This window comes from Empidonax traillii, unplaced genomic scaffold (genome assembly GCF_003031625.1).
Source record: "Empidonax traillii isolate 1590-97213 ecotype Southwest subspecies unplaced genomic scaffold, ASM303162v1 scaffold201:size1909950, whole genome shotgun sequence".
Lineage (NCBI taxonomy): Eukaryota > Metazoa > Chordata > Aves > Passeriformes > Tyrannidae > Empidonax > Empidonax traillii.
Genome location: NW_020955394.1, coordinates 166,468 through 193,787, shown reverse-complemented (window position 1 = coordinate 193,787; position 27,320 = coordinate 166,468). Strand labels below are relative to the sequence as shown.

General features: G+C 41.7%; 1 protein-coding gene across 1 annotated transcript; it reads left to right on the top strand.

Moving 5' to 3' along the window:
* Window positions 1-405: 405 nt before the first annotated feature.
* On the top strand, window positions 406-23,323 carry LOC114059048 (5-formyltetrahydrofolate cyclo-ligase-like). Its single transcript, XM_027887041.1, has 3 exons — window positions 406-499; window positions 3,345-3,609; window positions 22,046-23,323. Exons 1-3 carry the CDS (start codon window positions 494-496, stop codon window positions 22,267-22,269), a joined length of 495 nt encoding a protein of 164 aa, XP_027742842.1. The 5' UTR covers window positions 406-493; the 3' UTR covers window positions 22,270-23,323.
* The last annotated feature ends 3,997 nt before the right edge of the window (window positions 23,324-27,320 follow it).

Below are 27,320 nucleotides of genomic sequence, written 5' to 3'. Positions count from 1 at the left end.
TGGCTTCGGTGTGTCAGGGACTGCGGGGAGCAGCGCCCCGTCACCGGGCTGGGGGGGGAGGTGGGGACATGGAAGGCGTGGAGTGCTGGGGAGACACTTCACCCACGGGATTGTGGGGACACTTCACCCACGGGATTGTAGGGACACTTCACCCACGGGGTGCTGGGGACACGTGAGCCGTGGGTGTTGGGGACGCTGGGGGCAGACTGCCGCGCACCCCAAGTGGGGCACCTCGGGGGTGGTGGTGGGTGTTCATCCCAGACGTTTCACGTCACTTCATGTGGCTGCTCGGCCGGGTCTGGCCGCACGTACAAAAAAAAAAACAAACAAACCCTCAGCGACTGCCTGGTTTGGCCTCTTGTTTTATGCGCTGTCATCTCCCTTCTGTATCTTCCAGCGGTGTTTCTTCCATGCAATTTTATTTCTAATACAATTTTTACACTTTAAAAGAACTCAAGCTGGGTTTGCCTAACTGGTATCCTAGCACAGCGTGATGTGGGTATGTACTTTTGAAGTGTCCTGTTTGTGTTTGGATTACACAGTTTTTATATAGATGTATTTTATCATTTTAATAAACACGATAAAATTTTATTTTTCAGTCGCTGCATGTAATAGAGCAAAGTCCTCATTTTTTTTGCAGCACCAGCGGGTACTTCTGGATGATCTACATTTATATGGTTATTTTCCTGCCAGAGGATCTCAAATCATTTTATAGACTTCGTTTACTACTAACGTGTAGCCACTTCATGAGTGGGATGTGGCACTGTAGAAACTTTAGGTTGTAGGAAGTTTAACTGGAACTCACATAACGTTTTTGTTTCATAGAGGATACTTTTTATAAATATGTATATATGACATTTTCTACTGTTATGCTAATGAATTTTAGTAGTCATGCATCCTGGATATAAGTCTCTCAGTTTTTAGCAAATACTGATATGCATCCTCTTCAGAAATGCAGAGTCCTCAGCCAACTTTGTAAGCACCTAGCCCACGTAGTACTGAATTTTTAGAAGCCCCTCAGCCTTTGTCTAACTGCTGCTGATAAATACAGCAACAGAGCACTCATTTCTGTTAGTGAGAGGACACTGGAAGATACAGCTTTTGTTTTGCTTAAAAGAAGGCATCAGGAAGTAGGGCATAAATTGATCTTATCCTGCCGCTTTAATAATCTGACACAAATTGAAAATCCTGAGCTTGTATGAGACAGAGGGGCACTGTGCAAGGGGCAGAAAGTAGAGTCAGCTTCCTTACAGGGGGGTGATAGAGCAGGCATGGGGAAATTTTTGAAAAGGCTGAGAAAATATCTGGAATGATCTAAGGCCAAAAATGTAGCTTTGTAACATATATATCAGTGCTTACAGCTAATAAAAGTGAGCAGGTTATTTTATAACACCTGAGTAATATTTTTAGTAGTAAAATCTCAGAATAATCTTTATATTCCAAGTGAAATAGCTTCACAGGCAGACCTAGCCACCAGTATTTAATTAGCTCCTGGATTATTATTCTTTTTTTAATGTTTATGTTCATGATTAAAGTCGTGCTGTTTGCATACTCTGATTCTTCAAAAATTTCCATCAGCTAGTGAACAAAGGGCAGTAATACTTGTGAAGTGTGGAAATTTTTTCACTCTTCTCAGAGTGAAACTGCTCTGAGTCATAATAGGAGCATATTCACAGTTCTGAGAACATCTGAAGTTCTGTGGGTTTACATTTTCAACCTCATTTTTTTTCCTATATTCAGCCTAATCAATGTGTGACTGGATATGTTAGAGCAGATGGGACCTGTGTGGTGCCCATAGCACACAACACTCCTCTGAAAGAGAGTTCTGGGTCTCAGTTTCTCTCTTCACCAAACCCATGAGAAGTTTCGGCTCTGGAGGCCCTCAACAGTGTGAATCACAACCATTTCCTGGAGTCTGGAGTTTCACTAAATAGTCCCCTTTTTCAAACAAAAGCTACCATGGAAATTCTGTTCTTTAAGAGCTTAATCCCTTGATTGGAAAAATCCATGTGTTGGGCTGAGCAGATACAAAAAGAAATAAAATATGGGTTTGAATTGTTAAAATGTTTCTATGGCCAAGGAACAACACATTACTGTAATTTGATCTGGAGTGTTTCTTTTTTTTTTTTTTTTTTTTTTCCCTTGCAAAATTATATTCATCTTCTGACTGATTCACCTGGGCTCTTAAGTGCTCTGCTGGAAAGAAAAAAAGAAAGAAAAAAAATTAGTGAGAACCCTGTCTTGACTTTGGTACGGGCATTTATATCTCAAAACAAGACCAGGGCAAAGGCTAAAGCTCAGATCAAGTTACCCTGCAGTTATGCAAACACAGAGCAGAGGATTTGCTGCACTCTGTTCTCTACATGGTAGAGAGTTTCTCTATTTCTCGGTTGTCTGATATTTTTGGCAGATTTTTGTGTGTAGAATAAGAATAAATCACATTTAAATGTGAAAGGACACATTTGTATTTGTTTTGTCCAGATGTAAGTAACAAAATATATAAGGTACTAGAGAATGAGAAAACAAGCTTTTAAAAGCCTCCTTTCAAATGTTAATGTGGATTTTAATCTGGAATGGGCAGAGACACAGTGAGGTATGAGTCTGCTAACACTTTTTCACCATATAAGCGTTTTTTTATTTTCTCTCCTATATTCAGTCTTTTATAAGCCCAGCACAGTCTCATGAAAAGCGAAAAATGGCAAGGCCATCTTTCCTTCAAGCTCTGAAAAATGTGTAGTTATAAGATCACCCATTAGAAGCAGGTGATGTTTAAAGTCATATATCTAAACTTGCTGGAGGGAAGACATTCAGGTTAAAAGAAAGAGGGGCCAGGTCTTGGAAGACTTTGTGGTCTGCAATCATCTGCTCTGATGCTAATTTTCTTTTGAGTTATTATCATTGATGTGCTTCTTATTCTACCCAGGCCTGGATGAGAGATGGGCATATAAAAAAGATGGAAGAAAAGGAATGCTAAAACCTCCTGTCTTGTACAAGCTGGCAGTTCTGACCTGCTGTACCTTTCTCCAGTGATGTTAGGCATTTGAGGATGTCTGTACTGTATGGCACAGATATTTAGGGCATCAGGAGGTTGTCTCTAAAATTGTTTTTTACTGGCCCAAACCTGTGTTACAGTGTTTTGTTCACTAGCTGCAAAAATCTGCCTATTTTGATTTTTGCTAGTGGTAGAAATGTTGGAGTAGGAAATAAAGCCTGTTTTATCATGCATCAAATTTTGTATCTCTGCCCTTTTCAATTGATATTTTGCTCCAGTTTTGTGTTGAATTAAAATAAATTGATATTTTAAAAAACTTTTTATGAACTGACTGCATCAATTTCCCATGTAGGTGATTGGCCATCCCAAGTACCAAGAATCCAAAAGAATTGCAATCTTCCTGAGCATGCCAGATGAAGTCCAGACAGAAGAAATAATCAAGGATATTTTTAAGCAAGGCAAAGAGTGTTTCATCCCCCGTTACAAGCCCCAGAGCAATCGCATGGACATGCTGAAGTTATCATCAGCTGAAGACATTTCTTCACTTGCTTTGACATCCTGGAATATTCTTCAGCCCAGTGATGATGACAGTACAAGGGAGGAAGCTCTTGATGGAGGTGAGAATTTTCTTCCTGCATTGTGGAGTTTTTGAGCAGGACAAGGAGCCTGGAGGCCAGTAGGAAATAATCTGATAGCAAGAGTAAAATGTTACACTTTGATTTTATATGTTTTAGAGAGATGCTCCTTTCTCTTGCCTGTTTCTCTCTACCCTGTGCCACCCCTGTGACATGCCAGCAGGGCAGGGACAAGACTGCACTGAGCCAGCTGAAAGAAAACTCAGCCCTCCAGATAAATCATCTTCCTCTGATTCATGGACATCCTCAGCACAGTCTCAGCAAGCATAACATGGAGGCTCATAAAGGAGGCAGGGGCTTGCTGGGGGCTGCCACTGAAAATCACGGGGTTCACAGGGTTAGGATTCACTCTGAGAAATTTAGTTTATGATGCCTGAAAGTTTGGGGACTTTTCAGGTGATGCATGTAGACTGACATAAGAATTTTCTGAAATCTTTGATCCTGCCAATAGTATTGCATAGATGAATCACGGTGCTGATATGGAGCCGGCCCATGTAGAACAGCTCTCTGGGCTGAGACTTTAGACTAAAAATAAAAGTAGTTTCTTGTAGGCCTGGATAAATATTGCAAGGTCTTTTCCATCATTATTCTCTCACATTTTTATTTTGATCTTATAATGCTGTCTCAGACACTGGATTCTTCATAGAGTTGAAAAGTTAGAAGTTCATTTAGATCAAACTTGTGTATGTGTATTTTAATCCCCAAATAACCTCTCTCTTTCTTAATGTAAAATTCCCCAAGTCCTACAAATCCATAAACAATCTTACTTTTTCTGTGTTTGCATTCATTATTTTCATTCTTTTTGTAAACACTTTAATATCTTCCTGAAACATCTACAGAAACATTTAATCTTACTAATGGAAAACTCATGTTGAACTTGTGCTTGAGACCTGAGTCTGGGAAAATTTTCTCTAGATGGAAATTCTCAGTGCAGGCAGCTTCCACCCCTGACAGACTTATCAGCCTTTAATGCTTGATAAAGGGACATAACATTTCTGTGACTCTGCTTGATTGAACTTGGCCTTGTATTTGCTTTGGGATGCCAATGTACTTTCCCAGAACACTTCACTTGTGTTTGTTTCATTTTTATTTTCTATCATTACCTCTTTCCTAATTCAGAATCCCTTTTGTGTCTACATTTTAGCTAGCAAGGGATTTCACTGCTTCATACTACCATCTTCTATACATTCCATATTTAGCACCGTTACTTGTTTTCCTGAGTTTTGTCAAAAAATTGTATATATTGGTGGGATTTAAGGGCTTTTGGAGGTAACCTTTAAAATACCCAGGGTTCTGTTGACTGAGCTTATTAGTTCAGGCTCTCAGGACAAGTTTTTGTACTACTGATGAGCTGCTGTTAACTAAATTCAACGAGTCTGTTGCAGACATCACAGAGTAAACACACAGTTTTAGATACAATAAGAGTGAGGATTTGTGAGTGTAGAGTGCACTGAGATGTACCTGGGTGCCAGGCAGCGAAGGTGGGGGAAGGCTGGAACACGTTTTGGTGCTTGGCTAGTTCTGGAGCTGCTGCTTCCTTCTCTGCACCAGAGTATGGTTATGGGCAGAGAGCAATGCCAAAAGAGCTACTGCAGTCTACAGAGAGATGCCAAGAGACCAGTTGTAACAACTGGTGTATGTCCATGTCAGACTTGTTCTGCCTGAAACTTGATTTTAGTCTGTTTGTACTGTTTGTACAGTAATTTTGGAATAATGCCATTTGGATTGGAAGTCAGTCCTTGGAGAGTTTTTGTAGATTAGAGAGAAAAAGTTTGGGGGTTTTACACAGTTGCATATTCAGGCACACACACTCCTAATTTGTCCCCACAGAAACACACACTTCATCTCAATATGTCTTTAAATTCCTTTTGCTGGGGTGGGGTTTCTTTTGTGTCAGTTATTATATTTTTGGAACTTTGTTACATTTGGGGGAATGCAGATTGTCTTGCTGCTACATCCATCCTCCATTGTTGGAATTATGCATGGATGACACATTTATCTCAGTGATGTTATCAAATACGGTGGTGATCTGAGGCATTTACATTGTTATAAGGAGATAACATGGTGTTACATTAGTAATGTTCCCATTGCTGGCATAAGTTGCTATGTAATTTCCAAGAAATACCCTGCAGGTACATAAATAAGTCATGTCATTTCTGAGTGTATTCATTTTGCATGGCAAAAAGCTTAAATTCACACTGTCCTTAAAAGTTCAGGCATGGTTACTGTGGAGAATAACTCAAATATAAGACTAGGTATAATTTTTGCGTGGGGTTTCCTAGTCTTCTGTAGCACTCACAGGCAGTGTTGAACAGACACAAACACCTCCTTTTGGAAATGATCCTTCTTCTGTTGGACCTGTTTTCATCTTGGCAGAACAATGTGTTGACATAAACAGAGATCACTGCAGTTTTGTAGCACAAAGTCTGTGATCTTCTCTCCTATTTGTGGGTGACTAATTGGCATATGAAGTGTTGCTTTCTTTAGGCTAAACGAACACCATAACAGAAAAAACAAAGGTGAAAGAAGTTCAGGTGTTTTGGAATATGGCTGTGTGTCGGTTCATGACTTGAGTAATTTCCAGCTATACCTGTTGAAAGACTTAAACAACTTCAGGAGTATGACAAAAGTATATTTTATTCATAGGTACCAATTCCCATTTGTATCCTTGCCCATCAGGAGTAGGAATGTGCACTGGTATCGGGTTTTGCCCAAGGTAATACTGCTGATGAAAGTTCAGGCAGGTTGCAGTACTTGTTTACAGAAGTGTAGATACCTTACACAACTTTGGAAGGAGTAGATCAGATAAAACGATGCTCCCTGTTTGCCTTTTATCACTACTCCTACAGAAATTTCAAGAACACTTCCCCAGCAGCTCCAGTTTCAGTGTGGTTTAGGGAGGCGGTGTGATTCATCGAGCTGGACATGGGCTTCCTCATTTGTAATGTTATTTATTGTAACTTAAACCTGCTCTGAGAACTATGGGTGAAAAAGCTACCTTAACTCCTCTGAAAAAGAGATTAGTCTTACTGGCACAAAAAAAAAAAAAATTAAAAAAAAAGATTGGGTTGAGTATCTCCATCTGGTAAAATTCTTGGAGATGGCTTCTATGAAGAGAGGCAGGTAGCCAACTTCGGACTGGAAGGATTGAACCTGAGCAAATATTGTGCTTTCAATGTTGGTAACTGAATTGAATTGCTGACTAGTAGTTGGAGCTGTACAATAAATGATAGACAACTTTTCAAACAATCACCTGGGTTATGGAGAGAGAGGGTTTGGCCTAGATAGTTTTCTTGGCCAAAAAATGAAGTGTTATTAGAAGCTATGGTTCTGAATCTGCTTACTCTGATGGATTGGGACATGCTTTTCTGAGAAATGCAAGAAATGGGATTATGTGTACAAACTTAATTCAGTCTCTTAATCTCTTGTCAGTTCTGCCCTGGTCTCAAAGTACGTTTTACACTGGCCTTGTCCATCATATATGGACTCATTCATAGATGAACCCAGATACAATGGTCTGGGCAATGATGCAGAAGATGAACGCTGCTGACTATTAATGAATGCTGCTAATGAGTATCTGCTCAGTCATCTGTTTTCTCTCAGCTCAGGTTGGAGCTGCATTATATGCCTCTTCACCGTGCATTATTCAAACCTTGAGGTGCAGACGGAGATCTATATTTCTGTTTGGGCTCTTCATCAGTACAGTGTTCAGTGACTTAAAGATATTAGGTGGTATTTGCTGATGGAGAAGCAGCAGAGGCTCAGGATCCTGGTTCCAGCTTAAGTTGTGCAGAGGAACTGCCCCCAGACTTGTCTCCACCTTGGACTAGACCTCGTTTTCCAAGCTTTAATTTCTCGGCCACCATAATATCCCTTTCCATCTTTTTGCTCTTTGCTCGGCCTCTCTGAACCTCCTTCCCCAAATGTCCTTCTCTGGCCTTTCTCATCATATTCCTCACTTCCTCCTGCTCTCAGTCCCAACCCCCTGATTTCAGGGGCAGCAGGGCCAACATAAATAGCTTGTGCCTGCCAAAAGGGAGGAGATCATATGCTTTGTCTTCTTTCACTTGTCTGCTTCCAGACATACAAGATGCCGCATCCCAGTTTACTCATTTCCTTCCCCGCTGTGCTGAGTTCTTTCTCTTTTTCATTGGCTTAGAAAAATTTCTCTGTTTAATGGTACTTTTTGTACTAAACGGTACAAAAGACATAGTTTTGTGATTGTTTCTTTTGGGCAGTGCATGATTAAATAAGCTGCTGCCCTTTCTCCTCCTCTTGCTCCCCACCCCTCCTCTCCTGTGCCAGCACAGATGGCTCTGCAGCCACAGTGGGAGCTATACCAGCAAACTAGTCTTGGTTAGAAGTAACCTAGAACCAGTAGATGCAACTAAAGGGCTGGTAGGAAGCTGCTGCTGCTGCTGGATTGTGTAAATGGGTGTCATGCCAAAAAATGTCTCAGTGAAACTTCGGTCATCATTTCCTTCCATGTTTCAGTTCCCAGTCTTGCCCCAGTCATCAGGACTAGGAGAAGCCACCGAAATGGAAGTCCTTCAGAGTCCTGGCAGCTGGAGTAGGGTTGGCAGGAGGAGCTGAGCCTGCAGCTCCAGGTGCTCTGTCTTTGTTCCAATTCTGACTTAGGGAATTTTCTCTCCTTGTGTTTTCAGCCTATCCTGCATCTCTGTGGTAAGCTGCATTAGCTTCCTGCTCTGTTGTAGGGTATTTTCCTCCTTTTCCCCACCCTGTTTTTGTTGGGAATTTTGTAACCCAGATGAGTGGATCCGGTTTACCATGTGGCCATCTCAGTGCAGTGTGTGTGGGGAGGGAATGAGTAGCCAGGATGGAGGGAACATCCCCTGTGGCAGTGGCTCCTAGAGAGAGCTGTGGGGCCACCCTTGCAACTGGGACTCCAGCCGTGGTACAGAGAGCCCCAGAACTCACCCTGACACATCTCTCCTAAGCCCCATGCAAATGGCAGGTTTTCAAACATTTACAACCTTGCATCAGCCCAGCTCAAATGGATTTGCACGGGGCTAAAGCCATATCATCATCGCAGAGGGTACCAAGTTCTTGCCACAAGGCATGGAGCAATAGAGCTTTCCCCGTTGTTGTTTTTTGCTGCCTTTATTCTTGGAAACCAGTGAACCATTTTGGCAGAAATAAAACAAACATAACCCCCCTTCCTGTGGCTCAGTTTGGCATAAATACCTAAGCTGGAAAATGTCAGCACTTGACAATATAGCATCTTATATGTAAGGGAGAATGCTGAATAATCTGCTACTACTCTACAACAGCATAATGTATTTTTGCTCCCAGAAAGGAATATATTAAGAATTAAAGTTGTATTTTGTAATTTAATTTAGAGACTCCTGGCATTTTCAGCACTGGAAGCTTTGGTAGGCTACTGATCACAGTATTTGTGTTCTACCTTGAAGATAATTAGTGAAATATTAACTAGATAATCTGTGCTCTAAGAGCATATTTATTATTAATAAAAAGGAAAGTTCTGAATTTGAAACAAAGTGAGGAACTATTAACATGTCTAGCAGCAACTTCTTGCAGCTTCATTTTCACATAACCTTTTGAATGTTGGCTTTTAAGGTTAGAGTAGTTTTATCTTTCTGCCCTTTTAACTTCCAAAACACTTTGAGACTTGCTGTAGCATAAATTACAACAACATGCTGGTAGCATAAACAGAAAGGGACAGCTTACCTGCATGGTTTATTTGGTTTATAGGGACTGTTTATGATGGGAAATGTGATCCTCTTGCAAGGAAAATGCTGGCTACCTCTAGGTTACAGTTCCAAACAACCTCAAGTACTTTGAAACTGTTTCTGAGTGTCCATTAACCTGATCTGAAACTTTGCTGTTGGGATTTGCCCTGCAGAAACATTTTTGTCTGCAGAAACTCTTTTTCACCTGTCTTTAAACTCCTGCTATTTATTCATACATTCAAAGAGTCTACATTTGCTGCCAGGACTGATGGCCTTGTGATGCCATTAGTATTCTTAGTTATTCCAAATTTTAGCACAGGTCTTCAGAAGTGTGACTGAAGTGGTGGCAATACAGTCTTAAGAGGAATAGGTTTAACTCAGAACTGCAGAATAAAATGTGATGTGAAAAAAAGATAATGGGTTGCCCCCTCCTCCCTCAGAAAATGTACCAGAATTGAGAGGGCTTTGAAATATGAGGTACATTAGAGTTTGGAAATATAAAACGTTGTGAGGAGAAAATGCTGTGGCTTGAAGCACAGGGAAGGTCTAATATACTTCTTCAGCTGCATTAAATGTTGCATAGCTGTCCATGAAGACAATGGGACCATACAAAATGATGCTAATCGTTCTGAAAAAATATGTGCAGTAAATAATGCTCAGAGTTAACTGCGTATTTAAATGAGCTCTATGCAGATTGGAATGTACCTGGAATAAGTGAAATATGGGTATGTGGAAAGCAGAGATGTTAAATATAACTGCAAAGGAAAAAATAAAAAAAAACCAAAAAAATACCCCAAACCAGGTTGTAAAGTACTATTAGATTTTCTTTTCCTCTGGGAGACTTGATTAAAACTTACAGTACAAAATATGTCAAGGGATAGATTATAATTTAAAATCTTTTTACACTGGTCGTAAAAAAAGAAAACCTGAGAGCATGGCACGAAACAAAATTGAAAATCAAGGCTTAGCTCCTAATGTAATTTATTTTTTAATGAAATGATTTAAAGTTTGGAATGAACTTCTGTTTGGAGACAATGAGCCGTAGTATTTTGATATGCATAAGAAGAACAAATTCAGTGCAAGTGAGGCATTAACATTCTGGTGATGAATCTTCTGGTGGAGAGAGGATGCTTCCCCTCACAGAGCAGGATCAGAGCGCTGGACATTCAGTACAGCATCCTGTGTTTTACAGGAGTCAGGAAATCTTACAACTTGTAGCTGTGTAGCAATAACTGAAATTTCTTCCTACCTCTGCAGCTGCAGTCTGCAGCTTATCCCCTTAAAAACAGGTTCTGTTTTCTCTTTCCAGCCAGCATTTGGAGCTTTCCTCTAAGCATCTAATTTTACTTGTATTAAGCCCTTGGCTCTGCTGCCTTCTGACAGCTGTGAGTTGTACTGGTTAGTTAGCTGTAATGTGAAATATTATGCTCCTTATTATATTAATATTATATTATGTTCCTGAGATGTGTGAAATATTATGTTCCTTGTATTCATTTTAAATTTGCTGCTTTCAGTTCAAGTGATACTTCATTCTTCCATGATGAGAACCAAATAAGAATGTCTGATTTACTTTCTTTTTATTATCCATAGTTTAGTTGCACCTGTAGTATATCTATTGTATTTTTTGTCTATCAAACTTTGTCTGTTTTCTTATTCTCATATAGAAGTTTTTCTAGATCTGTAAGAGTTCCAGCCATTGCTCTTTCAACCTTTACAATCTCTCTGATGTTATTTTGGAAAAAAAGATGCCTGAGAGAAAATTTTATGTCCAGGTAAAGAAACACATGTGAGATACATGCAGTGGCACTGGAGATGTTAATTCTTCCTATTTATACCATAAAATTGCCTTTTACATCAGATCACTGGGCAGATCTCTTGCTGGTTACCACACAGGTATCCCACAATGATGCATCTTTACAAAAATACCAGTTCCAGTATTAAAGATCCATAAAATAGTTTTCTATTATTCTATCTAGCTTGTTCCTTAGCAGGTAGAGCTAGGAGAGTGCTCACTTGGAAATTAAACATTTCAGGTGATAGCAAGCTTCCCTCTGGGTTTTTCTGCATCCCAGCTTGCAGTTGAAACATGTGGGAGTCCATCCCAGTTCTGGGATTACTCTCTCCTGGAGCTTGTCTCAGCCCTTCCCCTTGTCTGCACCATCTTCCCGAACTCTCTGAAACAACTTAATAATCAACACTCAATTTACTAGGTGAAGGCAGACACTTTTAGCTGATTTTCTCCCAGTGCTTCTGTCCAGAAGCAGGTGCAACATTATTACAAAGAGACTCTTTTTTTGATAGGCTTTTGAAAAAATGCTCTGAAATGCAAAACTTCACGTATTTATGTGGCATCATTTTGTAATGTCCTGAATTTCCTTCGTGTAGACTAAACCATGAACACTCTGTGGTTTAATTTTAATACCACCCATGCCAGGGTATCCTGCAGTGAGCCTGGAGGGCTGAGAGCTCTGGAGCACCATGGCTTTTTGCTTTCATCAAGTTTATTAAGGCTTTAAAAGAGTTCTTTTCCTTGTAACCATCTTAAGCATCATCCATATTTGCCTTCTTGCAGAAAACTCAGCAAAGCAACTAAAAAGGTTAATTCTGCTGTAATCAATTAAAGTTTGAAGAGAAGTGAAAGCAACATGAGCAAGGGCCTTGAATTCACTGCAAGTGACTCTCGAGGTCTTTGTTTCAAAGAGGGCTAATTTTGCTCCAGTGAGTGTGAACAGTAGCATTGCCATTTTCTTCATATTGTCTCCTGAGACATGAGTCTTTCAAAGGCAGATAAGAGGTGAGATTCATTTCTGGAGTGTGGCAGGAGACTGTACAACAACTCATACTGGGAAAATGCCAACGTGCAAGTTTCTCTGGCTGCGGTAATTAATCCAAAAAGACTTTTCTGTCTCTCTTTATTCTCATCTTCGGAAAGGAAGAGCCAGCACCAAGCTCATCTCAGTGTCTTTGTGCACATAATCTGGAAAACAGGAGAGGAAGCTTCTTCCTGCTGCTCACCTGTGTAGGGAAAGTGGATTGAAGATGTCCTGAGCCCTGCTTGCAGCCAGCTGGTGCCAGAAGGGACAGTCCTGCTGCCTTTTGCTTGTGCCCAACTCTGTGCTCCCTTGATCTTCTCAGCCTTGGTACCACCTCTGATACTCTCTGCTGAGCAGATTCAGCTCATGAATCTGGCAGAAAATTGCGACTTTTTTTCTTTCTTTCTTTCTCCTAGGGTTGGTGTTCTGCCAGCTTAGTGGGCTATTAAATCAGGTCAGCACTTTTCCAGCTACAAAAGATTTATCTTTCTGGCACAGTTAATCCCTGCTGTCTTTGCTGAGGTCCAAAATACACTGTCGTTTTCCCCCTGTGTTGGGAAGTTCTTAGACAGGCTGAGAGCCACTGGCTTTCAGGGAGCAAGAACCTCATGCTACTGTTTCATGGTGTAAGGACAGCTCTTGGTCTTCATGTTTGGCATCACACTGAACTCAGTTCCTGCTTGTGCTGGCTGTTGTGTATGTGAGATGGCAATGAGTTTTTGGGATGTAGTTGAGGGCAAATTCCTGTCCAGGAGTGATATGAAGCCCTTTGCCGGCAGGTGTCAGTATTCCATACATTTACTGTGGAGCAGCGTTGTCATTTCGGCTGTTTTCCTATAATTAAAATCTCATGCAGACATTGTACTCACACACACAGAAGAACAGGAGCTCCAGCCTGATTTCTCAAAAAAAACAGGAATTGGAGTGAGAGAGGTGAAGGATTCGAGGGAGAGTCAGGTTTTTTTAACTGTGCAAGCTTAAAAAGATAAAAGAAAATCTTGTGATGGCAGAAGCAGGATTTCTCCATTATGATGTTAACATATTTGACGGTGATAGTGAAGGTGCCATCACCTCCAAACCAGCTGACTCTGCATGTTCAATAAACCCTGCCTGCAAGAATGCCTGATGTTCCCATCAAGTGGTGTCACTCCTTACAGGATTCAGGTTTATGCACTGACTTAGAAGTTAATGTCTTACCCATTTATATTTCACAGGCAATTCTGCGTGTTTTACGATAGGCTGTCTGCTGAGTGAGTCAAAGGGTGTTGGAAATATTGATAATGATGCATGAAGTATTGAAAAAACCCTGAATGACTCAAGTCTATCATATTTAGACTTAAAAATGCCCAGACAGAAGCATGCAAAAGAGTGAAAAAATGAAGTAGTGCACATGCACGTGTATCCAGTGGGAGTATTTAAATGAGTGCTCAGATAAACACTATGGGAAGTGTAGCCGACAAGATCTTAAAGAATTTCACATAAACCCATGTAAAGATCCACAAAGATCCTTGTATTTTAGGCTGCAGCAGTATACCCACATAAACAGTTCTCGCATCAATGCCTTGTGAGTTTCTCTGAAGGAGCAGATTTGCAGTCAGTATTTGCTGATTTAACAAGATATGTTGATGCACTGTAAAGCAGCTCAAATGTCATTTGTCCTCTCTTTGGAATTGCTCCTTGGTACATCTTGTTTAAGAGTATTTTTGTGGTTTAAAAATCACAGGAGAACCCAGGTGCAAGCCTTGGAACTAAACATTTTTAGTTGCCCATGTTTTCCCAATCAGACTGTGCTCACATATCTAAGAATCAGGAGCAGATAAGTCATTTTTCCCAGACTGATAACTGAGCAGTCCTAAGCTATTTTTCCCTTTACTCTGAATTTGCAAAACCAGACATTTTTGCAGGTGGCATTGAGTGATCATGGTTTATTTACAGGGCTTACAGAGACTTGATGAATAATAGTGAAATAGAAAAGTACTTATAAAATTTTCTTTAGGTAGATATTTAGTGAATTCTGAAAATAGACTCTAGACCTCATCTTACTGTAAGTTAAACTTCAGAGAAATGACTGTGATGGTTACAGCTTCACACAGCCTTTCCACATTGTGAAACCAGCTAGAAACACAAGTCTTAGCCTTATACAGTATCTTCTCTGATGACACATTAAAGGATATTCATCTGTGGAGCAAGATAGGTTTGTTTGAGCAGGGCTGACGAACTACAGCTGATGCTGTGTGGTGCACTTAACCTTTCAGTTGCATTGGCACTAAATTTGCAAGATTTTGGTTTAAATGAATTCAAACTATGAGGGTGTTTGCTTGAGCACAACTCAGTAGCACAGGAGCTGATCAGGCAGCTTTATTAGAGTGCTTTTCAGGTTTAATAACGGGTGAGTGGCTGCCACTCATTTTCTTAAGCCTGGATGACTGATGGCTATCATGTAGCTTCTCAGGGAGAAGTATAAATATTTTATTATGCTCCAGTTCAGCGGGGCAAGTGTGAACTGTGGAGACCAATGGAGACCAATGTTTCATGCTGACACAAAGCACTGACATGGATGAGTAGACAGATAAACGCTGAGTTGCTCAGTGCTTGTTTGTAGATTCTGCTGATGGTTCTATTTTCTGCAAAATATTTTATTGAAGTAATAACAGAAGCTGTCTCTGTCATGCTGGTGGACCAATTACCTGGGGCCCCAGGACTGCAGAAGAGATACTGTGCTTGGCATCTGTATGGATGAAAAAGGTGGGTTATGGGTGTGCATGGACGTGGGCAAAACATTCTTTAAAAGACAAAAGGAGGCAAAACCTTCCAAGTGCCCACAGTGCCTATACACAAATAAGATTGGAAGTAAAGCAATTACCCCTGGTATTAACAGCATTTCTCCCTGGAGAAGGTGAGGCCTGGAGGACCTCATGGTGTGTTCCCAGCAAGAGACCATGGATGGAGCCTCTGTGGAATTTGGATGTGATACTTTGATTTTTGGTTCCCATGCCTGGCTGATGTGTGCTTGGTAAAAGTGAGCGTGTCTCTGGCTCCTTCTAAAGCAACAGATGTCTATGAATAGTTAGAAAACAGCAAGTCCTGCTGAAGTGATATGGTACTCCACAGTTAAAGGTGTTCACACAGTGGAAACACCTGGAGGAAAAGCTACTGTCTGCGGTTTAAAATGAGCTGTTTTTTCAACCTAATATGAAACACAACTTTTAGTCCTGTTAGGTAACTGGGATTGTGAGGAGTCTACAGAGGAGGGCTGTAAGACAACAGCAAGTAGCTATAAGACAAAATAACTGATTTTTCTCAAACTCATGTCAGCTACTAGGGACATTTTTCATGTAGTTCCCAAGGTTGGTGCAGAGGGGAGTCAGGGGGCAATGCTGATTTAGGGGAACTGAGGATCTGATCCTTCATGTTGTAACTTGGGTTTCCAAGGAGATGAGAATTCACTCAGCTTCTGATATTATATCATGTAAGCCAAAAAGAGTTACAGGTTAACTTTTTTTCAAATGTTTATCAGTTGCAGCAAAGGGTAATTTTTTTTTCTCCTTGCTCATTTGATTGGGGTTATAACAGTATCTGTCTTCTCCAGGACTTTGTGGGCATAAGAACTTGTTTCCTCTAGAAGCAATCCCAGCCCTTCAGGAACCACATGCCTCAGTATGGTCTGGATTAGGCCTGTAACAAACAGAGCTGGCATTTCCATTTTTGACCTTACACCAAGAGACGTGTAAGAGCAGATACACTGTGCTCGAAACCAAGGGCGGGTTTTTTCCAAAGGGCAGAAAACTTTTTATCTGGAAGGAAATAGTAAGTGTTAAGCAACCTCAGTAGCGGTGCTGGGGGCACCCGGGGTGTTCTAGGGAGAAGCCATAAAGAGGAAAGGATTTGTTTGGTGCAGTATAAGTGAAATATTTACTTTTGTAGAGTTGTTTTGCCCAGATCTGGTGATTAACCCAGACCACAGTGTTAGGTATGGTGTAAATACTGAACCAGATGATGATCTGTGCCCTATAGAGTATGTATTGAAAGCAAACACCTACCCAAAAGGCCTAACTATGTTGCTGCTGACAGTAATTAAAGTTACAGTAATGACTCTGTTGATAATTAGAACTTTCTGAGTCATTCCAATTCATTGGCTCATACCCTGCATGTCACCAAGACTGATACTTAGATATTAAGATCAAGTGATTGAGTTAATTTTTTCCTCTGTGTCAGGGTAGCAGACAGAGAGGCAATAGATGGTTATTGCACCCTTTCCATTCTGAAAAGTGAAGTTTTCCTGCAAAAGGGTTTGTTTTTTTTTAATCCATTGTGGTCTTTGCTAGATCAGAAAAGGACCAAAGTAAGCTTTCAGTCTTCGTAAATGAACAGCTCTCAAATATTTTTCAGATCCACAGAGGTTGTGCACAGACTGATCTGACATCGTTTGTGGTGTACATAGCAACATGAATACTCATTTCCTTTGAACAGAAAGCTGTTCTTGTCCTGGTTCTTCTGGTGCTGCACCTTGTGTAATTATTTACATCCAAGCAAAGCAGGGTGATGACCACCACAGAGTGAGGTGTGTGTGCAACAAAACTAACCACTGAGAACTTGTTCCTGCCTGAGGTACCAGGCTGGGAGGATCAAGCCGTCCTTGCTGCTGTGAGGAGCAGCAGCAGTGGCACACAGAGCTGATCATTGTTGACCTCTTGTAGGCTTGAGCTCAGACAGTGTCTGTGTTGTGAGCATGGTTTTTATGATCACATTGCCATTACAGGCACACAGGAGTTGCTCCAGCTCGGCCTCTACCTCATCCTCTGTCAGTGCTTTTGAGGAGAGAATCAAAAGAGTCCTAGCTCCCACTTTGATGGGTCCCAGGCACTCTGCTGTGCCCACAAAGCAAGTGGCAGCAAGGGACAAGAAGGTGGGATGAGAAGAGTATTTCAGTTTCCTCTTCCATTAGGACTGTCAAGCTGTGCAGGGGGAGATGAGTGACCCCACACAATGGGTGGCAGTGGGCTGGTGGAGCCCCTTCAAACCTGGGAAGAGAGAGGCCATGCTGGCTGCTCCTTCAGAGGGCAGAACAAGTCCCCAGCACTCTTTACATGACCTGTATCTGTGCAGTTTGACGGATTCTTCTATAATTAACCATTGTCAAGAACACTTCTGAAAATGCCGGCTGGCATTTCAAATAGGAACATCAGATTAGGGAGAAGAGAGGTAATGAGGTGCAAGGAGAAAATCCTTCCCTGGGGAACAAATCAAACCTGATATCATCATGAAGGGTAATGAGAAATGTACTGCCAAACTGGGGAGGTTCACTGTGGATGCCTAGAGGAAATGAAACTCTGTATTCCTATTTAAAACACCAAGAGGGGATGCTGATGTTTTGGTCTACTGTTTAAGTCAGGGGACATGCAGTCCTGCCTCTTGTGTGTAGTTTTGCCACATGTTTCCTGAGTCCTTGGGCAAGTCACTTCACCCCTCTGTGACATAAGGTATGCCTACACTGATGTAAGCAAGCCAGTGCAAAAAGAGTGTGCCTTACAGCCACATGACAGGTTTGGAAGCTGTGACAGCATCTACACTGCTAAATAACACAGGGCTCAGTGGCACAGATGAGTCCTGTCCACACTACATAGAACTTGGCCTCTCTTCTTTTTTGATCTCACATGATACCTCTGTGGCCCTAAGGCAATACTGTTTTGTTTTACTCTTTTCTGCGGTTTGTAGTATTTTAGTACTACCAGACCTTATGGCAGAGCATCACAGCAGTATTTTTGCAGCATCACTTTGAGGATTTGTGTTGCATATTCTGGCATGTGGCAGGAAGATCTGTGTCTGCGTCTGGAGGAGTAAACCCAGGTTTGTTGGTGTGGGAGAACTGCACAGTGTTGAAGGAAGCAGACCTGTACCCTTCTGTCTTTACTGCCTGTGGCAATCCTGTCCCCTGGAGCAGTCATGGGTGTCACCTGGGCCGGCAGTGCCAGACAGTGTGCTGACAATTAAAGTATTGACCACCTGTGATGCTGTAAATCAATTTGTTTTCTGGCTGTGCTGCATTTAGCAGTATAAATGAAGCCTGTGTGGCCGTGTCAGCAGGGCTGTGTGCCCACATTGTTAGATAAGTCAGGGTATATTGTTTCACGCATGGTGCTCCACAGTTGAAGGACCTGTGGCCACTAGAGCTCATGTCATAGATACAGAGAGTATTAGGTGGCTGTCACCACAATTACTAACCTTACAGGCATACCCAGTAGCTTAAAGTGTGTAAGGAGAGTGGATATTCTCTACATAGAAGCTGGAGCAAAACAGTGTTACTTGAGACAGTGTTTTTCAGCCTTTAGCAATTTCCAAATAATATGCAAGTTCTCCAGGAGAAGCCCAGACTACCTATAGCAAAATGCTCTTGACTGTGGATGTTCTTTCCTGGGCTCCTGGCATGTGGTCACAGGACTCTTGGGGATCCAAGAACCACCGGTTAATGACTGCAGACACATGGGAGACAGTGGACGTTACAAGGAGAGGGCCAGAAGTAGGTGGTGAGTGTGAGACTTCCTTAGCGTGTTTTAGGAGGTATTAAAACCTGATGCGGTGTTTGATGCCCAAGTACCTGCTCTGTGTTCTCAGGGCAAGGATGCCATTTCCCACAGTAGTCTGTGGGAGCAAGGGGAGTTGGATGTGAGGACAGAGCAAGCCTGCAGGGCATCCTGAGTATCAGCCAGTAGTACTGCAGGGCTGGAAGAGCTTGGAAGCATAAGGACCCCATGCTAAGAGGGGCAAGATGTTCTTTCCCTCATCTGCCATCCTGTTGATGTACCCTCATTGCTGATAGCAATCTTATGTATCTGCAATCTTGGTCTCATCTGTGTGTCACCTCTCTGTTCTTCCCCCGCACTGCCACAACCACCACAAGAGGTTTTGTTACTCCTCAAGTTATGTGGCTCGGAAGCATTTACTCCATGCAGCTCTCTGCTGTTCATTTTAGATCCCCATGCAGGACTTGGGGCCAGTGCTGCTTGGGCCTAGGCCTTGGGCTTGGGCTTGCCCTTGGGCTCCTTGCAGAGTTGGCTGTGTCATTTTTGTACCAACAGTCTTGCTTGGCGTTTTACTTAAATCTTGTGACGTGTGAGTTGCTTGGATGTCAGACAGCATGTTGTGAGTCAGAGCAAGTCAGTCAGTATCTCAGTGCCCAACAGAAGAGAAATATAAGGGTAACTGTCATAGTATTTGCAGCATAATTTTTCGTACTGAGATTTGCACAAGCTTGTTGGAGTTATTCAGCATAAAAGCCCCACGATTATAGAGGATCTGACTCATTAGAAGAGCCTCTGTTTCTCCAGAGAACCCCGAAGAAAGCACAGAGCTTTAATGCATCTAAATTCACTTGAGGGCGTCTGGTGCTATCAGTTAAACTCTACAGAAAATATATTTCTTCCCTTCACTGTTTTTACCATTTCCCTTTTCCCTTAGTGTTTCCCCTGACTTGTCTTCTTCCTGTCTGTAACACAAACAGCAGAAGTGGCACCTTTTTGCTGTGCAGATTTGCCCCCGTGTCCATTCTTCCTGCCACCAGTAGTGACTGCAAATGTTTCCTGCTTTTCGTCATGAGAGGCACTTGGAGTGAAAACAGCTAAAACAGGTCGTAAGGCAGAGTGTATTTCATTCTGTTCATCCTTTGTGTTTGGTACTTAGTGGTTTCTGGGCTACCTGAATACCTACACAAGGCTGATGTGAGGCAGATTATGGAGAGGATAAGTAAGAGTAGGAGTAACGTGGAGATGATTTGACTTGCAGAATCTATTACTGGTCTTGCTAATGGGAAGATACCATCTGGTTTCTAGGTCCTAGTCCATAGGCCTGACAATTGGCAATGAGAAATTTTTAGCTTGCAAACTGAGGAGATGTGACATGGTATATCCAACATGATCTAAAAGGTGATACCATGAAAATGGCACCTCTTTTCAGGGGAGGTCATACTTCTATCTTTGGGGTTCTTTTTCTCTTTGCCATTTGGCATTTCACTCATTTCACTGTCCTGGGAGTCAAAAGTTGATTACAGGGTGGTGAAACACTCAGACTCCTCCTTGTTTCTACCAGTATTATTCTGTGGTCTGGCCTTTGGCTAATTCCCTCCTCTGACCTCCTTGTTTCTTGACTGTATGATGCTGGATTTGCAAGATGGATGTTCTTCAAGCATTTCACACTGTGTTGCCTTGCATATTTTATATCAGTGTTCTAATTAAGTCATCAGGTCATGATGGATGAGTGTTCATGTCAGTGACTCTTCTCTGAACAACGAAGAGTGGAAGGAAATCTCCAGGAGCCTGGGAAGTGTGTGCAAAAGATTTGGTCTTATGGGAACTGTTAACATGCTCTTCCTGAGGCTGAGTTTGGAGTTGATACATGATGTCGGATGGGATTCCCTGGCAACTGAAAAACTGCTCAGCTCTGGCTTTTCCAGTGCATGCTCCCACACATCTCCTTGAACAGTGAGCATCGTTCCTCAGCTAGATCTAGTGAGAGCAGCTCAGTCCAAAATTGCAGGAAAGTAGGTTTGGACATAAAAAAAGCAGAAAAATACCTCAGGTCCTAATCCTGGTGAAAGAGCAAAAGCTGGTCACAGAAAAGCTGCCCAAGGCTAAGTACTGTTCCTGTAAGAAGGCACAGGCAGTGGACTGAGACACAGTATTTGCTTTCTTTCCAGACTCGTGTCAGCTGTCTTTTAGTCTGTGCTGGCTTTCCACTCCCTGCCCTTCTCTCCTTAAGTGTCTGTCTACTTCAGCAGCAACAAATAAAAGACTTTCTTTGCATTGTGAAATTGGTAAGCGGGACATTCCTGGGGTCAGCGGTCAGCACCAGGCCAGCCAAGCTCATTTGTTTAGAGGGTATCCTTGCAAGACTTCTCACTCTGAGTGTACAAGCCTTGCATAAGTGATGGGGATCTGCACACTGGCAGTCTCCGTGCCTGGTGGTCAGTCAACGTGACAGCCGTTGATTCACTTTGCCGTGGCAGTGCTGGGAATCAGATCCTGAAGTGAGCATGCAGCCCAGTGTAAATTGTGGCTCCCTGGTGTGGTGCTGACCCACGTCCCTCCATCCGTCAGCTATGAACAATCCAAGGGGATCAGCAGCTCATGCAGCTCATTTTGAGTTCTAATCAATTCCAGTCTCACAAGAATCTCGGGGAGCCCACACATCCCTCCAGAAGGAGGGATGTTCAGGGCAGACAAACAGAATATGTGTGTGTGCTGTGCTAGAACAACAGTGAAAAGTGCTGAAAGCCAAGGAATAAAATTCTTTGGGAGAACAGGAACCTAACATCACAAAGAGACAAGCCTTCAAACCTTCATCTTGATATAAGAGGGCAAATACCCACTTTCAGAATATATTATGTTCAAGGCTCTTTGGATTTGGGAGGTTGAGAGAAGGTTTATGACACCTTACAGTGGTGTCAGGAAGATGCCTTCTCTCTCTCCTATACATCTTCTTTTCATTCTTTTTTCCTTTTCTACTTTTGTGTCTGATGTTCAAGTTGATTTGATTTTCTGATTCCTCCTGCATTTAATTTCCCTGAGTGCAGTCTCTGCCTGGATTTAGAGTCATAATCATTAGTATTTGGAAGTGTGAGGTTAAAATGATAAAATAAATTTGTTAAGATGTGGGAGTTTTTTTCTTCTAGCTTTTCAAGACCTAATTATTTTGCAGCTGATCTAGTATGAAATTGATAAGATGAAAATGTAAATTTTACAGGTTTAGTATTGAAAGTATTTTTCATCTGATCAAAGAGAGGGAAACATTTTGCAAAACACAAAGCTTGCGTTTTTGCAAATGTCTGAAGTTATGTGGTTGTAGTCAGGCCATCAGGAAATCCACAGGGTATCCACTAATGTTTATTTCATTTTTCTACAGGAGGTCTTGACCTTATCTTCATGCCAGGCCTTGGGTTTGACAAAAAAGGCAACAGATTGGGAAGAGGGAAAGGATATTATGATACCTATCTTGAAAGATGTATGAAACATCCCAGTGGAAAGCCTTACACGATTGCCTTGGCTTTTAGAGAGCAGATTTGTGAATCAGTGCCTGTGACAGAAAATGATGTTCCAATAGATGAAATCCTTTATGAAGACTGCTGAAAGTGTCTTGATACCAACCTAGCTTCAGAGCAGCCAACCAAAGACGTCAGATCTATCAATCATGGGGTTTTTAATTGTCATATATTACTTTGGGAACAATAAAATACCCTATTTGTGTTTGGGAAAAAAAAACAAAAAAAACAGTGTAAATGTGGTAATGGTAGTGAGGATTACATTGATTTGCTTCTAATTAGCAAATGTCTGGTGTGAATTCTTATTCTAGAATCTATAGAAACAAGAATGTGTGACTATTACATAAGGGACCATTTCTTCTCACCATATTTTTGAGGTACAAGCTTCTTGATACTTAACAGTTTTATTATTCCAGTTTAAAAGTTAAACATCTGCTAATGTCAGTTCTTGATCCATTGCCGAATTAGATACTTCTTATGGTTAAAGTTCTTAGTACTGAAATATTGTGTACATCCATGAGCAAAACAAGAAATTGCCAGATAAGTCCTAGAGTAAGCTGAGAAAAAAAATGGTGATTGGAAAAAAGCTGTAATTGATTGTGGTGTATACAATAATTTTGGCTGTTTACTTGGCTCCTTGCAGTTGTCTTAAAATAAAGGGAGTATCTGATATTAAAAAAAGGCTTATGTCCATAACTTTGGTATATGGTTCTTTCTTTAATGGAAGACAAGATTGTAATGTAGTCTAAAATGTGGTCAGTGAGTTTTCCCTCTGGAGTGAAACAGCTCTTTTTTTTTTTTTTTTTTTTTTGTAAAATAATATTCAAAATTACTTAAAGTTCTCTAATTTTGTGCGTGGGCCATTCATAATCTCCAAAAATACTATGTGTACTTTGGGTGCTATGTTAAATGATAAAGAGATGCTAAGAATTGTAGAGAGCAGGTTCTCCAGACCGTCATGGAAATCCGGAAGAAGACAGTGAGTTTCCTCTGCACACTGTCCTCGTAGCAATAGGGCACAGTATTTCCAGTCAGGATCAATCAAACTGTCAGAATTTTGTGTTCCTTTCTCAGTGCAATTTCACCTTTTCTGTGCATGTTTAACTCTTCCCTCAATCAATAAATCAGTGCATTTATTTTCACCAGTCTACTCTGTGTCATCATTAAAAAATCCATGAATTCTCAGGGACCAGCAGCAGAATGGAATGACCTTAAGACTTTGTGTTTTTCTTAACAAAACCGCGTGTACAGCACATACAAAGCTTTTCATCAGAATGCTTGTGTTTAGTTTTATTTCCATTTTGCCAATACAGTAACTAATTAAACCCTCTTGCTCTGGGGTGAACATAAGCTTAGCAGCTGAGGTCTCTCTGGCCTGTGCTCCCTGGTGCTTCTCCATCCTGTGTTAAGCAAGGTCCATCTGGCTGAAGATCCCTTCAGTGTTGGCCTGCTGGGCATCCCACCAGTGTGCCCAGGAAAGCTGCAGCCTGAGCAAGACAGCTGGTAGCAGCTTGAAAGATGGGCTACTTAGTAAAATTATGGTGGTCAGACTTGGGTTTCCATCCATGCCTTGTCCAACTGTTTCACTCCACCAAATGAATGGTGAGTTCATGGGTGAACAAAGGCTTGTGTGAGCAGAAAGTGAGGTGACAGTATCAGTGCTGGTGGGTGCATTGGAGTGTCATCCAGCTCCCTTCAGCTCTGAGTGCTCCTAGATGTGCTGCCTTACAGGAGATAGTCTTGCAATTCCACACCTCTGGGGAATAAATATAATGAGAAAATTTAACCTTTTTTTTCCCCCCCAATCCCTGTCCTGGCAGAATTTTAATCCCTTCTTTATTTCGAAACTTCTGTTGTCATATGGAGAGCAGCAAAACAAAAAGATGAGGCAGGTTTTGCAAGTGGCAGACCTGTTTCTGGGTTTGTCTCAAGGCTGTTTGAGTTCACCTACCACATTAGGCTCAGCACTGTGCCATATGGCATGGCCTGCCACCGACATCAACCAAAGCCATGCTGAAGCCAGTGCTTGTCACAGCAGAAACCTGGATGCCGCATCTGAAGGGTGTTTTAAGTGCATATATTAATTCCTACCTTTGGATCAGCTTTTGATCTTGCTGTCTGAGCTTTGATTTATTCATTACAATAAGAGCTACTTCGCTTGTAGGTGTCTCACTATGGATGATATCAGGTGAACCCCTGCGGACAGAAAGGCCAGGACATGGGGAAGAGGCTTCAGAGCCAGCACTAACAGTTGTACAGAAACAAAGGGCTTAGAGAGAGACAAGGACTTGGTTTTGTGGTGTGGGAGTTCAAAATAGGAGGGGGGAAGTAAAAAGAGTTTGGATGCAAAATATAGGCCCTCATCCAGCACAACCGCAGATAGGCACCAAGCTTTGTCCTTGTGGGCTCACTGGAGTTGCTGGAAGTAATTGGTAGAGAAAAAGCAAGTGAGCTTTGAAAGCTTTCAAGACTTGGGGCAATGAGCATCCACAAACTTCTTATGCCTCACTTTCAATCTCACTTATCACTTTTCAATACATCATTGAGCCATTATTTCCTGCTTTGACTCCAAACTGCCCTTTTGGCTACAGCTGCAGTGGGAAAGGGTGAGGAGACTATTTAATGTACTGTGTTACTGGAACAAGAGCTGGTGCTTTGCGTCTTGCCAGCCTCTCCTGAGTCAAGAGTTGATCATGACAGACTCATTGGCCAGGCTGGATGAGCTGCAGGACCCTGGCTGATGCAGATAGCTCTTAACATTTGGCTGGTGGGGATAGTAAAACAATATTTATGTATATTGTCTGGAGAATCATGGAGCTAAATAAATGTGACGGTTTTCATTTGACATCCCCAGCCTTGCTGCTGTCGCTCAGGGTTTTCCTTTTTGCCACATAACATGAAATCACTGTCAGTTTGATATTATATAGCAGTGCTCCTGAAGCACAAGGGTTAGGGGGGTGGTGGGTGCAAGCAGGATTATTTACGTTTGCTATGCATGAAGTGGCACTCGGGGAGCAAGGCAGGCTGCCAAGACAGAGAGAAATCGGGGCTGTCTGGTTGCTCTCTTGTATCTCTCCATGCTGGATTGTCAGGGTAGGATTTATAAAAATTGCTTCAAAACAGTATCATCTTTCCTCAAATGGACATGCCCCCGTCTGGTGCAGCGAATGCCATTATTGCTATTCTCATGACAAAGCGTCTATCAATCTCCACTTTGTTTGTAAACAAATCTGCCTGCCTTGCATAAGAAAAAGATAGACTAAAGAAAAATACCATTACCGAAGGAATAAGTTAATTATATTTCAGGATCTCAGCAGGGAATGTTATCTCAGAGTATTCAGTAAGATCTGACCAGTGGAGTTATAATTAAAAAATGTCCCCAGGGAGGAACTTGTAAATTATTTACCGTAAGGGGCTTTTCCAGGCTCTTTTAGTTTAATTACACACTCTGAAGGAGAAAGGCCTCAGAAACAAATTAACTAAGAGGTTGAAATGGCTTTGTTAAAATCATGTTCACAGCTAAGCAAGCGGGTGACTGTGAGCAAGGTTCAAATATAGGACAAATCTTTGAAAGCTGACATTACTCATGGTTTAAAAATCATATGGAAAGCACCAAAAAGTCTGTGCATAGAAAATGCAGTTGCTAGTTTTGTCCAGTATTCCTGCTGACCTTGAAAGGCTTAGTATGTAGCCCAGGTCTGACAGTGCCTCATGTCCTCGTGGCCATTTGCTCTCTAGGGAGGAAGTGGCATTTGTGGATTTTTTGGTAGAGTACAGAGGAAACCAGTTGGACTCGATGATCTTAAAGGTCTTTTCCAACCTTAAGCATTCTATGAGTCTATGATTCTCAGCCCCAGCAGCGGGAGATGAAAGATTAGAAGTGATGGAGAGGCAGAATAAGAGGATGCTGGGACTATATGAATTTTCCATCCCTCTCTCACCATCTAGGGCATTTTAGCTCAAAACATCCTGGTTAAGCCTTAGTGGAAGGTGGTCTGAGTGTGGCCCTTGGTGCCAAGAGACAGGCACTCATGCTGTTAGGGGTTATGTCCTTTTCCAGTGTGTGGGTAAAAACAGCTGGTTTGACCTCTTGGTCACATGTGGAGACTGGAAGTCGAGAGGCTGTAACTCCCCATTTGTCTCAATCACTGATTCATTGCTTGGCCAAGAAGGAGGCATTATCTAATATCTGTTTGCTGAGGAATAAGATAGCCAGGAATACTCTATCTGCCTGTCTGTTGATGCCAGATTCTGTGTTTGTAATGGCCTTTCAGCTGTGGTTGCCCTTGAATGTATTTTACTTCTGAAAAGCCCCACATCTGCTTTGGCACCCTTACCAAAGAGCCAGGCACAGCTGCTGGGGCCCATATACAGACCTACAGCACATCTCTTTACCTTGGGTCTCCTTTTTCTTTCAAATTTATTGCACTTACATGTACTTAGATGGAAACTGCCCCAGAGTTAAAAATCTCTCTACCCCATGCATATGTACAGTCTTCAGCAGATGCCATGTGATTGTTGCCTGAAGGCACCATTATCACATCCTAAACAATAAGTTCTCCACCTTCAGGCAAGCTATGTGAAAATCTGGAGATGAAAGCTGCTCTGGTCGTTCATCAGGCAGATGAGATCTCTGCTTTTATTTTGTTATACTGTAAATTTGCTACTTAGTTTTCTAGTCTCTCTGAAAACTACTGAATCATAAAAATGCTTGTAGCAAATGCCAGCTTGTCTGTCACCAGAATAATGCATTTTAAATGTCTTATCAGCTCCAAGAGAAGACTACAATATTTTGGAGATGATTTGGATATATAGTTAGAGAACAAAATATGTTGACATCTTTTGAATTGTCTTGATCAGTAGATTTTATTTTGTATTTTACTGTAGTGCATCCAGTAGTACTTGGGGAGGAAAGAGAAGACATCCCTAAATTTCTGCAAAGGTACCTTATTGATGGGCAAAACCACAGAAGAGTGGAGTAGGACATAATGTAAAATGAAGGATTTTTCTTGAAAGGGCAGGACTGTAAGGTTTGAATATTCACAGCAGCAGTATTGCCACTTAATTATTAGGAATGCTGAGTCCATATTAACCTTTATGGAAAAGTACTATAGACTATAATAAAGCTGAATACTTTTC